Consider the following 15,641-nt stretch of genomic DNA (forward strand, 5'->3'; position numbering starts at 1 on the left):
TCACCGCACTTGGATTTTTTTTCCCCTTTTCCCGTACACGATATGGTAACACCAGTAATGTCGTTCAAAAGTGCAACTCGTCCCACAAAAAATAAGCCCTCACACGGCCACATTGACCAAAAAATAAAAACGCTATGGCTCTGGGAACAAGGGGAGCAAAAAACGAAAATGCAAAAACGGAAAATACCAGGGTCCTTAAGGGGTTAATGAGAGAAAAAAAAACTTTTTAGAATTTACCAAATGGCTGCAATGAAACAAAGAGTGAAAAATTGAAAGGGGTCTGAATACTTTCCGTACCCACTGTATATGCCCTCCACATATGTATCTTCTTATTATACCATATGATCGCTCTCAATATCCTCTCTGATTACTCCATATAACTTCTCCTTGTATCTAGTATTACTCCATATACCTTCTCCATATATTTCTATTACCCCATATAACCTCTCCCAATATCTCCTCCTATTACCCCATACAACCTCTCCCAATATCTCCTCCTATTACCCCATATAACCTCTCCTAATATCTCCTCCTATTACTCCATACAACCTCTCCCAATATCTCCTCCTATTACCCCATATAACCTCTCCCAATATCTCCTCCTATTACCCCATATAACCTCTCCAAATATCTCCTATTACCCCATATAACCTCTCCCAATATCTCCTCCTATTACCCCATACAACCTCTCCCAATATCTCCTCCTATTACCCCATATAACCTCTCCTAATATCTCCTCCTATTACTCCATACAACCTCTCCTAATATCTCCTCCTATTACCCCATACAACCTCTCCCAATATCTCCTCCTATTACCCCATATAACCTCTCCAAATATCTCCTATTACCCCATATAACCTCTCACAATATCTCCTTCTATAACCCCATACAACCTCTCCCAATATCTCCTCCTATTACCCCATATAACCTCTCCTAATATCTCCTCCTATTACTCCATACAACCTCTCCTAATATCTCCTCCTATTACCCCATACAACCTCTCCCAATATCTCCTCCTATTACCCCATATAACCTCTCCTAATATCTCCTCCTATTACTCCATACAACCTCTCCTAATATCTCCTCCTATTACCCCATACAACCTCTCCCAATATCTCCTCCTATTACCCCATATAACCTCTCCAAATATCTCCTATTACCCCATATAACCTCTCACAATATCTCCTTCTATAACCCCATACAACCGCTCCCAATATTTCCTCCTATTACCCAATACAACCTCTCACAATATCTCCTCCTATTACCCCATATAATATCTCTCAACATCTCCTATTACACCATACAACCTCTCCAAATATCTCCTCCTATTACCCCTTATAACCTTTCCCAATATCTCCTCCTATTACTCCATATAACCTCTCCCAATATCTCCTCCTATTACACCATACAACCTCTCCCAATATGTCCTATTACCCCATACAACCTCTCCCAATATCTCCTATTACCCCATACAACCTCTCCCAATATCTCCTCCTATTACCCCATATAACATCTCCCAACATCTCCTCCTGTTACACCATACAACCTCTCCCAATATCTCCTCCTATTACCCCATACAACTGCTCCCAATATCTCCTCCTATTACCCCATACAACCTCTCCCAATATCTCCTCCTTTTACCCCATACAACCTCTCCCAATATCTCCTCCTATTACCCCATATAGTATCTCCCAACATGTCCTCCTATTATACCATACAACCTCTCATAATATCTCCTCCTATTACCCCATATAACATTTCCCAACACCTCCTCCTATTACCCCATACAACCTCTCTCAATATCTCCTCCTATTACCCCATATAACATCTCCCAACATCTCCTACTATTACCCCATACAACCTCTCCCAATATCTCCTCCTATTACCCCACATAACATCTCCCAATATCTCCTCCTATTACCCCATATAACATCTCCCAACATCTCCTACTATTACACCATACAACCTCTCCCAATATCTCCTCCTATTATCCCATATAACCTCTCCCAATATCTCCTCCTATTACCCCATACAACCTCTCCCAATATGTCCTTCTATTACCCCACAAAACATCTCCCAATATCTCCTCCTATTACCCCATACAACCTCTCCTAATATATCCTCCTATTACCCCATACAACCTCTCCCAATATCTCCTCCTATTACCCCATACAACCTCTCCCAGTAACTCCTCCGTTTACTCCATATAACTTCTCCTATATCTTATCCTATTACTCCATATAATACGTCCCTGCAACCCAGCCTATTAAATCATATAGCTTTTTCCAATAAGTCCTATAAATATTTTCTATATTTATTTTTACCCTCAATAACCCTTCCTTATAACTCTTCCTTTTCCTCCAAATAACCTTTCCCTTTAATTCATCGCTAATGTCATATAACACCTTCCTAAAATTCCTTTCTATCAAAGTAATCTCTCCCTACAAATCCAGCCTTACCGGATCACTTACCTTCTCTGTGTAGACTGTGTTCCATGTTAAAATTATTTTAGTTAAGTTCATTGTTCAGTATCTTTCTTCCTATATGTCCCATTTTGCTCCATGTACTAAACATCTACCTCCCCATATAGGTGCTTCCTAAATCCCCTCTGTTTGTGTCCCTATGTGGGACAGGGACAATCTCCACCAGTCTCCACCCAACATCTCATCAATTGGTGACAAAGTTGTCTTTACATTGTAGGCTTTTGTCACTTCTAACGACTTCCTTTGTGAGCAGGCGGATACCACACCACCGTACAACACGCACTATCTCTCTGACTTCACTCTTCTCCCTACAGGTGTCTGAGATTAACTCCCTTTCTTTCTGTGTTGCTGTGTAAGCTGTCTAACTGAACTAAAACCTGTTACAAGAACACCCCTATCGGAATATTTTGCAGCCGGGTCATTCCCATTACTATAAAAGGAACTCCAGTTACAAGGACACCCCTTAAAAAAATACAATTTGGCTACGAAATTATGTTTGTACACCAAAAAAAATTATTTCATCATTGTGTGGTCAAAACAAGGACAGGTACCAAGACTCCTCCATGTCCTAGTGAGGTCCATCTAGAGATAGTCAACTGAGATCATTATTACAGTTTCTTGAGGTTGTTAATTGAAGGACAGTCGACAAATATTCTTGATTTTTTTAATGGTGTGCTCAAAACTAGACATAGGCAAAAATCCTACTTTCGGTTTGTTAGGACCAGCTTTGATTCTGATTTTGTCCAACTCAAGTGTTCTTGCTTGACTTCAGGGTGTCAAAATGTAGTGAGATTATAATATTTCATGGTTGTCTTCTAGGAAGACCATGCCAACGGTAGACCACAATTCTTTATGAATTCTTTCAAGTTGGGTAAAAACAGAAGGTCAACAAAGTGCGATAACGTTAGAGTTTTTTTTTTACACAGGCCAATAAATTGCCTGTAATGAACGCAGATTGACAATATTGGAAGTTGATTGACACTCATTTTGTTTTCCTCTATAAATGAAACACCAACACTGATTGATTAGTAGGAAGGCACGTACAAATGATAATTCATGAGATTGTTCGTTCCTCCTCCTGTCATACACTTTTTATCATTGTTGGCAGCACATGCCCTGTTTACATGAGGGGGTGTGTTGCCAACCCAAAATAATTTGAAAGGGTTTATCCAGAACTTTATTTTGATGGCCTATTCTCTGGCGAAGTCATCTATAGCAGATCGTGGGGGTGTAACACCTGACATCCCCTCTGATCATCTGTTCTTGGAGTCATTAGGGGCTGGTTATTTTCTCTTGCGGGGCGGAACTACACAGCTCCGTCAACTGTATAGCAGCCGCGGCCGGGTACTGCAGATCCATTCCTATTCATTTGAATATGAGCAGATGTGCAGTACATGGCCGCGGCCACTGTACAGTTGACGCAGCTGTGTAGTTTCGCAATTGAGCAAATCTGGCTGCCAACAACATTGAGAACCGCTGAGGTTCCCAGGAGTTGCACCCCCACTGATTTGATATTCCTGACCTAACCTGAGGATAGGCCATCGATATAGAGTACTGGACAACCCCTTTAAGGCCCATAAGAAACATGCGTTTTGTCATTTGATCATAGACCCTTTTACAGTGGGCAGTGGTTGGCACGAACATTTATTTAGACGATAATCATACCGTGTAAAAGGCCCTTTAATCTTGAAATGATCAAGAAGATAATAGGGAACAAACATGCTGTGACTTCTATTGGTATTGTCAAGTAAGAATGCCGAAAATTGGCCACGTATTTTCTGTTAATATTTATAACAGTTGCCCGGACTTGACCTAGATCTCAAAATCACCCTCTATAAATCATATATTAGTATATTAATTCCAATTAAATATAAATAAACAAGCGTATGACATTTACGCATATTTGGTTGCATTTTTCCATTCATTCCGTTCGCGTTCAAAGTAAATGGATTTATCACTTTGAAAAGAAAACACGATTGCCCAAAAAAAGCAGTTGAGTCACTATGCTTATATCATAAAACATACAGATTGATGGGGTGTTCTTATAACGGGACTCTTATTTATAGGAAGGGGCATGCTAGGGCTGTGAGCTCTTTAGGGGTATGTTCTTATAACACGGGTTCACTGATGGTATCTTTGTTGCTGCAATAAAAATGATATTAAACTTCATTATTAGCCCAACACTGCCCCAAAGAAGGTCTTCTAGAAGTAGTTATATATATGTCTACGTGAAGTCCATCTCCATAGTCATGAATAGAAAGTTGCAACAATACAGAGTTATATGAAAATCTGGTTCCTAAGAAAGCATCTTCCACTCCCCCGAGATGCTACATCCAGCATTCTGGTAATCATAGCTAGATATAGAGTAGCTCAAAAGGCAATATTACAAACATTCACATCAAGTGTATGTTGCTGAATAATATCCTAAAATTGTATTATTGCTGGTAATCATAGCCTACTCTGGACAGCTGTTGATGAAATATAGCATAGGTATGATAGGACATGGTCATAAAGAATTGTACAGAATCCCGGTGGACAGAAAAGGGCAAGATCAATATATGGGCCATTTTCAGTCCAATAGCTCATCAAAATGCACAATTTCACCAGTTTTGAAAGTGGAAATGGTCCCTTTACCTCTTGGGCCCTTGTGCAGCTGCATAGGTTGCACCAATGATATGTCGCCCATGGTACAGAAACACATGGAGTCTGTGTGGCTTTGTACTATGTCATCACCGCCTCTCACCTTATGAGGTCCATACAGACTTTTGCTCTTGGAGGAGATGTTCCTTGTTGGATTCATATTGAATTCGACAGAATCCTACCACCACCACACAATCATACCTCTATAGGAAATTAAAGTCCTATGGAGATACAGTGGGGGCCTACAGAAATAGAAAGTAGAAGGCTGAAAGGAGCCTTAATACATATATGTGCATTGCTCCTAAAGTAGCCCATATACATAAAATAAAAGTCAAAGAAATGAGCCAGAGCATAAGATGGTATACGTGCAATGTGTAAGAGCATGTTTACACTGTGGCCATTTCACAGGCAAAACCCTAGAAAAAAACAAATTCAGAATATACCCTATAGTAAGTAAATAAGTAATCTGTAATAGTACATATAAATAACATGGGGTACTTAGTTAACATTATTTTGATAAAAAAAAAGCATAAAAGCCATTCCACCGCGACAAGGTGTACGCAGTTGGGAGAGTCCTAGCCCGTCTCTAGTATTAAAACCTTACCTTGAGTCAGTCAACCTCAATGTGAAGAAGGGCAGAGCAGGACGGGGCCCTGACTGTTCAGCCACCTGTCCATGGGAAGATATATAGATAAATGTCTAGCTCAGAAAGGGGGAGTCACGCCCCTGTTTGTACAAAGTACAAGAAACTACAGCAAAACCAAAGAAATTAACAGGAGTAATAGTTGGTATATGTGCTATGCATAAGAGCACATTTACACTGTGGCCATTTCTAAGACAAAGCCCAAAAAATAAACTAATTGAGCATATACCCGATAGTAAGTAAATAAGTATACAGTAATAGTACAAGTAAATAAATTAGGATACTTAGTTAACACTATTTTGATTAAAAAAGCATAAAAGCCACCCCACCGCGACAAGGTGTACCCAGTCAGGATGGTCCTAGCCTGCCTGTAGTATTAAAACCTATTACAGCCCTACAGAAGTAGAAAGTAGAAGGCTGAAAGGAGAATTTATACATCTATGTGCATTACTCCTAAAGTAGGCCATATACAAATAATAAAAGTCACCCGTAATAGCAGATTTTGACCATTTCGGCCAACCATCGTTTGGAAATTATGCGTGAAGTCTCATTCTCAATGGCCAGTAGCAGATTATTTTTCAGTCCTTGTCTGCTGAAAGTACAAGGCTGAATTCATTTGTTTCTTCAAACAACCCCAATCTATTAAATTGACCTGTTGATAGCAGGGTCATTGTATGAGTGATCCGAAGGATTATTGGCGACATTCTGGCCGAGTGTAGTCTTATGTGTATGACCCCCCACAGACAAAATTTGGATGGGATCTGTCAGCAATCTATCTTCTATGATTTACTATATGACTTTAATTCTTTTACAGATCCCACCAAAATGTCTTGAAAGCTCCATAGTTTATATAAGGCAAAGGAGAACAAAGTTATAGCAATTGAGTTTTTTTATGCAAGTAGAATCAAAACCAAAGGTTGAAGACAGGTTATTCCTTACTGTTCCTCATAGAAGAGAAAGTTAGTTTCAGCATGGTGGCCAGGGAATAATGAAGGTTGCATTAGTGTTTAAGAACCACTGACAGATGGGAAAAAACCTTTAGGTATATTGTTTAACAACATAAAAGTACCACACAGTGAAGAGTAATCTATGCTCTCCAGGAATTACTTCATAAATTGCGCTCTATAATAACATGGGCGAAAAAAAATAAATAAGTGATGTCAGTTTTAATGGAGAATACGACCTCCCATCATCCCAGACTCTTTAACGTGCCATGTATGGTCTGACTGCAAGTAAGAGGCAGCCACTTGAGACTTGCAAAAGATTTTACAGTGTGCTGGTAATGTGTATATTGGGTACGGCCGCTGGTCAGTTCCATTTGTAAAGACATATTAGCTCAAAATAGCTGACCTCAGGAGTCTGTGGAAAAGAATGAGCAATGAACAACATGGGGGATAGGAGAACAAGTACTTCATTTTATATATGGGATAACCTCAACGCAGCCTGCTCCTGGAATATTCTGGCCTTGGTTATTGGTTGGATAGGTGATTGAATAAGTATAAAGATCCACATATCCAAATCTTGCCACTGCCAATCTGTAGCCTTCAGCTTCCCTTTATTCACTTTCTTAAATCCTGACACTTCCCCCATAACATGCAGCAGTGTCTTTAATGACCTAATCTCTCGAATGGACAGGTCACTGCACCCCACAAAATCAACACACTCTTTTCAGCTGCTGTCATCATTCGTATGACCCAACTGGCATCAAAGTGTTCTATACTTGTCAACCTTATAAATCACTTTCAACTCTTGTCATGACCTGAATGGCTGAAGGGTATCTTAACACCCTCGCACACCAAAGGAAGGGGGCTCGTAGACATAAAAAAGAAAGTGAAGGAGTGCTAAAATGTCAAACAGATCTTAGGCGAGAGCTGTGTAAATCCAGGGTGTCATTCAACTCACGTTACAAGGTTACAAGATGAAACCTTCATATTAATGCACAGGAAAGGTCAATACACAATTGCATCTTGATGCCACCCCAACATAGCTACCAAGTCATAGATGCACTGAGCTGTGTCCGTTCTCTGATTCCCATTCCTAAAGGACGTGACATCATGCAACGTTGTATGCTGTATCCCAACAAGGAAAACTAGCTGTCTGTCAAACTCTAACATGTTCCCTGACCCGTCAGTATAACAAAGGAACCCTGTTCATTGATTGCTACCAAGCATGCAGTGTCACGTAGCATACCAAATATCCATTGTGGCCATTTCCTCTAACTAGAACATTCAACATCCTGATGATTTAGTAATATTGCCCATGAAAATATAGGTATAGCGTAAAGAAGGCAGATCAGTTTAAGCTAAACATGTGATACGGGGAATAGGATCATCTGTCAGAGACAATTAATGTCTTATAATATCACAGTTCTAGTGTCCTGTGGAGCTCTATCGTAATGGCTTCAGTTCGTAATTGAGCCAAGACACCTATGAAATTCTTAAAGGATCCCAACAAATCGTAATGAAATCCATCGGCTTATAATAAGGTCCATCATGTTCCAGTCAGGGGTTCTTAGTATGCTTCACATCAAGAATAACATTACAGATTGATAAGTATCAGATGCCCTGATGGAAGATAAAAATAGTCAATGTAAGCAGAGCCTAAGTCAATAGTATGGCTATTTCCTATTCAATCAACTATGATTGTTGGTGGAAAATCAGACGCCCAAGAAAAAAGATTTCCACGTTATTAGACCTGATCGAATGTATATAGGAGAGGAACAGAGCACACCAGATGTCAGGCCATGTGGAGAAACTGGAGCCCGGGAATAAAGTCAGTTTAGACAACCCTATCACGTACGTAAAACTTATGACCTCTTAATATTAGGCACAAGATCTTTTATAAGACCACTGACCAGAAAATTTAGCTAAACTATGTACATCTAGACATACTGGATGGTTGTTATGTTGACCCCACTCCATCCTGAAGAACACTGAAGCCAGACTTAGTTGGCTTTTCCAAATTAAAACCTACCCATCACCTACTCACAGCAGAGTCAGTCGTAAGGAGCCGATTTATATTCCTGAAGCTACCTCTGCTGTGTATATGTGATATGTTCTCCATTGGGTGTCCTGTTTATCTGGGTGCTAAATTAACTATTCTAATAATGGGAAACTAAATTTCAGGGACATGAGATTAACCTATAAGAAGGGGTGTTCTTTTAATGGGTTCCCTTGTATAAAAGGGCACATTGGCATAACAGGACTTTCCTTCAATCGGGATACTTGTTTGCTGCAAGAATCTATTTCACTTAATCAATATTTCAGTCCAACAGGATAGTGGATGCCAATTTTATTTACCCACGATGCAACTCAGCAGGTCTCTTTCTTGCGTCTCACACCTCATGGCTGTTTAATCAGCTCCCCTCTAACCCAATTAGCTTTCAGGATCCCAGCCTGAGCAGCAACAGAGATCCTCAGTGGGGGGAGGTCAACCACCAATGGTCCATGATTGGCTGTAAGAATGATATGTGACCTTTAAATTTTTTTTTTATTATTATTATTTTTATTTCTCCCTCCCCTAGCAGCGCTGCCATGGCAATAAATATGTCATTTTCTGTTACTGCGGGGATGGAGAAGATATAAGTAATGAGGAAGAGGAGGGGGAGAGAGAGAGTTGCTTATAAGATGGGGGAAAGAAACACTTCCTTAGGGGACTGAAAAGAAAAAAGTTTTCTCAGCACTGAGATGAAAATAGAGATTCCTAACCAAGAATTAGCTCATTAGATGATCTCAGGATGATATAGGAGACTGTGGTTGGGTACAGTGAGGAGAAAGCTTATGATAACGGGAAGGAAACTTAAAAGGGATCACAGTTCAAGAAATATATATATATAGAGAGAGAGAGAGATTTTTTTTTTAGTTTCATCCATTGTATCCTTTAGTGATGGACAAAGTGAAAAAGAAAGTTTTTCTAGAAGAAATTTGAGAAGTGGGCAAAATGTGGGAAATTTCGGGTATCTTGGAAAACCAGATATGGTTATGATAGACATATGCTAAGCGTGGGAGTTTTCTGAGATTAGGAGAGGGTCTTCTTTTCTGATTCTCTCTCTTAATCTTTCCTTTTCATACCCTTCTCACTCCCCCAGACTCATCCTCCTATGATCACAGGGTTAATACAGGGGGTGTAGAGAGAATGCGCAGCTCACAACAATTTTTTTTCTCTCTCCCCTCCTGCCCCTGTCTCTTCCCTCTCTTTTTCTACATTCGTTTTATTTATCATTCATTGCTCATCCACCATCTTTAATCCTCTTCCAATTTCTAATTTCATCATGATGATTTTATTAACTTTTTAACATGGGTCATCCTACTCAATTGATTTCTTCCTTATTTCTTTTTTGTACCACTTATTGAATTGAACATTTTTAATTTCTGCTTCTCTATCATTCATCCACTCATGGTTTTACCGTATCATTTCCTTCCATGTTACCTTTCTTCCTCCCTCTATCCTTTCCCACGTCTTTCCTTCCTCACAGTTTTCGTCTGCCCCGGAATGTTACAAGAAATTCTAGAACCCACTTCGACCCATGAATCTGAACACCAGTCAGGAGCGTGGTGTCGAGATCCCCTTCAGGCTGGAGAGCGCCTCTATGTTATGCCATGGATCCCCTATCGTACCGATACATTAACAGAGTATGCAACATGGGAGGACTATGCTGCTGGCCGTCACACCACTACGTATCGACTACCAAGTCGTGTGGATGGAACTGGTTTTGTAGTATATGATGGGGCTGCCTTTTATAACAAAGAACGTACACGTAACATTGTAAAATACGATCTTAGGACACGGATCAAGAGTGGAGAGGCCATTATTTCCACAGCTAATTATCACGATACGTCACCATACAGATGGGGTGGTAAAACTGACATAGACTTGGCTGTGGATGAGAATGGTTTGTGGGTGATCTATGCTACAGAAGGAAACAGTGGGAGGCTGGTGGTCACCCAGCTTAATCCATATACTCTCCGTTTTGAAGGCACATGGGAGACAACATATGATAAGCGTTCAGCGTCAAATGCTTTCATGGCTTGTGGGGTACTTTACGTGTTGAAATCAGTCTATGCAGATGATGATAATGAGTCTGCAGGTAACAGGCTAGAGTACGCCTTCAATACCCATCGGAACAGAGAAGAGCCATTAGGAATGAATGGAGCCAATGGACTGGATTTTCCAAATCCGTATCAATATGTGTCATCCGTAGACTATAACCCAAGAGATGGACAACTGTATGTCTGGAATAACTACTTTCTTGTACGTTATGCATTGAGGTTTGGACCTCCGGACCCAGCAGAAGGTTAGTTTTGTGGAAAAAAATGTTTTTTAAGTGAAGACCTTTGCATGTTTGTTGAAGAATATGAATGATTCGCATGATATCCAATGTTATCAGTGTAAAATAGGCCATTGCAAATAGGAACCATTATCAGACAAGATCTACTAAAAAAGCAGTGTGAAAGGTCTTGAAGGGTCCTAAAACTTTACATAAGTCCACATTTAGTTATAACCTAAATCTGAGCCAAGACACAACTGTATAGCCTGATGAGACGCCTTAACTGGGAATTTAAAGCCATTTCTTCCATTGTATTGTGCCAATCACAGGGTCTTTTCATAGGAAAATATGATAGCAGCTAGTAAAAAGAAATTGGAATAGAAAGGTCTTAGTAATTCAGAATTTCTAAAAGTCTTTTGTTTCATCACAGTTGGAATAAGGTATATGAAAAAAGTAGACAAGAGAAAAAAGTACAGAGACGAGAAAACGATTGATAAAGTTCACGGATATTCCTAGTAGAAAAGAAGCTACAAAGGCAAAAAGGGTCATCTATGATGGCAAGAGTCATTTTCTATCTTAGCATGATACTTGACAGCTGCTGTGCTGTATATAGCTTCATCTGGCACGTTGGGGTCTTTTGCAAAGAAACAGTATTTCGATAAACAGTAGATAATGTGCACATTTAAAACTGAATTTCACTGAAAACCTGAAATGCTTTGAGCATAATACCAGCTAAGCCCAAAACCTCACTCTTTCTCCATACCATATTTTCTCAACTCTCCAGTGACTAAGAGAGTTGTTTTGGTAAAGTATCACCCAACAGAGCTATGAAATATTGCTCTCTTTCACGAGGAAGAAAGCAGGCCCTTTATTGAGCCTTGCCACATGTATTCTAGCCAAAGTAGAGTATTTTTCAAAAGGAAAGAACTTCCATCTATACACAGCTGTTTGGAGGTTTATACCCTTCATTGGTGTAGTTTATCAATAATGGTTGGCCAGGTGAGAGGCCTTTGATGGAGATCTAGGTGATAATGTTTCTCCTTGTGAAATTGACAAGTTGGAATAAGATTTATAGGCTTGAACATGTTCTAAATGTGAAAGGTATGCAAATTAGCTGTCATCATGAGAGCAAGAAATTTGGGGACTAGAGAGCCGACTTACTTACTCTTGCAAAAGAGCTAATTTGCCTACCTTTTACATAGAGAGCATTGCCGAGTCTATAACTCTCCATTGGCTTGCTTGGCACTTTCACAAGAAACAGTACCCCCTAGAATAGCTGCATTACCTAATGTCTATAGAAATCAAATAGATAAGGGGTTATCCGAGCACACTTGGGTGCTAACAAAGTATCTTCGGCGTTCTCAAAAATATGTTCGCTTCGTGGCGACGCGTACTCAGATAGCACCTTATCCGAGCACGTTCGCGCAACTTTAGTGGCCACCATAAACTTTCTTTTACTTAACTTTTTGTCTAAAAAAATGCTCTCAAGAGTTGAAGGACCATTATTTTGTAAGTCTGGAAAAAAATTCACTGTTGACAACCTTATTCCCTCTATGTCAGCTATTCTGGCACAGAACTGTCCGAAATAACTATCAAATAACTTTAAGGGAGTTCTGTAGCACCTCTCATTTTTGCATTGGGTGCTGAGAGATACTGCTTCACACCATACGGGACAATTTGCTTAGGCAAATGATGGATGCTTGACAGGTATTGTGCATGTGTCCCATTCTAATTAATAGGACATCTGTACGATACCTTCAGGGTTTCTGATAATATCTCTTAGAGCCCAATGTGGAACCATTTTAACCATAAAACTGTTGAGATTTTAAGAATAATCATGCTTTAGGTCGCTTTTTAATTTCCTTTTTATTTCTTTGTGTTCTGTTCAAGACAATATGGTCAGAATTCATGCCACGTTCTTGAGATGACCTGTGGGAACACATGTGGAGATAGCCTTAGAAAAACATTGTGATGCCATATTACAAGGAATAGTTTAAGACTCGCCACTATCTAAGACTAAAAGTTAGTAGTAGTGTTAATTTCCAATGCCGTTCATCCGAGAAGGTAACAGTATAGAGCTGTATCCCACCTATATTGCCCATAAACTTGTCCATTATTACATTGATGAACTTTTTGAAGTATGTGTACGCCGGCGTACATGCACTACATTTTCTGGGCTAAAGATCTACTGCCAGTAGTTGCAAGGTGGATGAGAGTTTAAGGAATCTCATAAGGACACTTATCCTGGTAGTCAAAGCCCAAATTGTGGATAATATATTGAATAAGGACTTTCCCGTAAAACATAATTCAGTGTTATTGTTAGCTGTAGATGTCGAACCCAAAATTCTTCTAACGGTTCTTCAGAGATAAAACTTGACATACTTAACATTTTATTCTATTTTCTGTATCAGATTTCTCTTAAATATTATTAGTCATTGTGTCCTACATCTGCAGGAGAATATTATCTCCTATGATCACTCTTGATGACCTAAAACAATGGCAAGTTAACCCGCCATTCCGGTGGGAAGTTATTGCCAGAGGGTTACGACTGCCAAGGCTACGCCTGTCATGTAATCCCAGCCTAATGAGGACTACCTCGAAATAGTTCAACACTTCGAGGATTTCGATCTCGTTGTAATAAATATCACATAGCAAAGTGTTACTGAGTCTTTTTTTCTTATGTATATGCTCCACTTGTGTTTTCATTGTGTACATGGGAAGGATGTTAGTTACAGATAACAGATTCATGTTATGCTCGGGGAACTGTCTGATTGATTTGCTAAACTTCTGCCTGCATCCTGAATCCTCTGCGCCCCTGTACTGCCCTTGAGTCCTTCAGCCGTAAAGAAATAAACCTGACCTATTGTTCTAGTATAGCCCAATCTGAAAGACACGCGCTCCCGTGGCATTGTTAAACAAATATTATCTTACAGCTGTCAACCTTCCCTGATTCCGGGGACATTCATATTCATATTCAATGCCCTGTTTTTAAGTAATGGACGACTGTACAATTCCGGTTCTTTGCTTTCTACGAGGATAAACTCGATCCGGTATAATAAGTTTAATTAAACGTAAAAAAGACAGTAGAACAATAGTCAATGCCGTTATTCTTCACTTAAACACCCCATGCTGCCACATGTTTCATTTATCTAGACTTTTTGTTTTGGCTCCGAACATCTTTGGTTTTTAATACTGAGACACATGTAAAAAATGGCCATTGGGAACTCAGCCTTAGAGTAATGTATATCCCACTCCCAATAGGTATTATTAAAAAGAAATGTCCAGTCTTAGCAGTTGTATTGCCCACAGTGGGCACTATTAGCAAGATTATCGTGTACAGTGTCCCGATAATGAGAAGAATTTTCTCTACTTGCCAAATATGTTCTTAATTAATTGGAGTTTTTTTTAACTATAGAAGAATATATTGTCTATACAATTGCCAGACTTCTTAACTAGATTATCTGTGACAATCTTACCAATTTCTAATTATATTTTCGTATAAAATAGTATGGTTGGGTACCTGGATTGCATGATCCCACAACACTGGATTGCATGATCCCACAACACTGGACTAGGTTTATGATTGTCAGTAAAATGTTATAATTGCATTATATTTCCATTCCCTTTAAAGGATAAATGGGTAAAATTGCAAAGTGCTTGTGAAATTTTGCAATTTACCATTTATTAAAAATCCATAGGGATTTTTAATTCTATTGTGTACTGATCGTTGTTTGGGCTACCATCCACCTCTGCAATGTATTAGAAGTGGTTTCCAAGGCAGGAAATGGAAGCTTTTTGCTTTAGCTGCCTTGAATCTGGCTGGATCGCTGGATAAAGCTGCCTATGATTGCAGCATGGGAGAATGCAGAGTTTGGACCATGCCACTGGTTTGCACTGTCAATCTTTTGGAGCACACCGTTCCCTGACCAGCAGGAAGCCAGGGGACAGCAGAGCCATGTTCTCCTCAAGAAAGAAAGAAAATCCTAGCGATGAGCAAATAAATCCAAGTGGAACTAAATTCTACTCCAATTTTACAAAAATCCGCACTAAAATGTTTTCTGATTAATTTCCGCACAGATTCAGAAAAATGGAAGCCACTGGCCACCATTGTTTTGAGATTCATGGACCATCAAAAGTTTAAAAAAATATAAAAAATCCTTATATTCACCTTACTGATCACCTCTCTGGCTCCTCCACTCCTCACGGTCACCTGTTCGGCCCTCGATGCATCTTCTGATCCTCATCGCGAGTGCTGAAATATCCGGGTCTGTCACATTGGGTTAAGACTTCAGGCTCTGATAAGGCCTGGGATTGTTCTGCGCATGCATGCAAGATCACAATGCATGGCGTTGAAGTCCCGGCTCAGTGTGAGCGGCTCGGGAATTCAGTGCTTGCGTTGGAGATCGACTTTCTTGCTCTAAACAAGATGGACTGCAAGCCCAGTGAGGTTGCAGGTTATACTTCCTATTATATATTATGTAGGAGTTGTAGGGAGGAGGAACGAGGAGCAAAGTAAGAAACAGATAGAGGGAACTCTGTCCCTCAGGGTGATTAATATCTGGCCAGTGACACCATATGGAAGACTATGTGGGGGCCATTATTCGGTATG

General features: G+C 39.8%; 1 protein-coding gene across 3 annotated transcripts in view; it reads left to right on the plus strand.

Moving 5' to 3' along the window:
• The window catches only part of ADGRL1 (adhesion G protein-coupled receptor L1), a 492,076-nt gene that overhangs the window by 432,204 nt on the left and 44,231 nt on the right, over nucleotides 1–15,641 (plus strand). For all 3 annotated transcript variants that reach the window (XM_073653856.1, XM_073653857.1, XM_073653858.1), the window contains one exon: nucleotides 10,241–11,059. In XM_073653856.1, coding sequence (XP_073509957.1) covers nucleotides 10,241–11,059 — 819 coding nt within the window. The remainder of the gene's footprint in view (nucleotides 1–10,240; nucleotides 11,060–15,641) is intronic.

Source organism: Phyllobates terribilis, unplaced genomic scaffold (assembly GCF_046119375.1).
Source record: "Phyllobates terribilis strain yellow unplaced genomic scaffold, ASM4611937v1 Scaffold_11__3_contigs__length_659146591, whole genome shotgun sequence".
In the NCBI taxonomy this organism is placed as follows: domain Eukaryota; kingdom Metazoa; phylum Chordata; class Amphibia; order Anura; family Dendrobatidae; genus Phyllobates; species Phyllobates terribilis.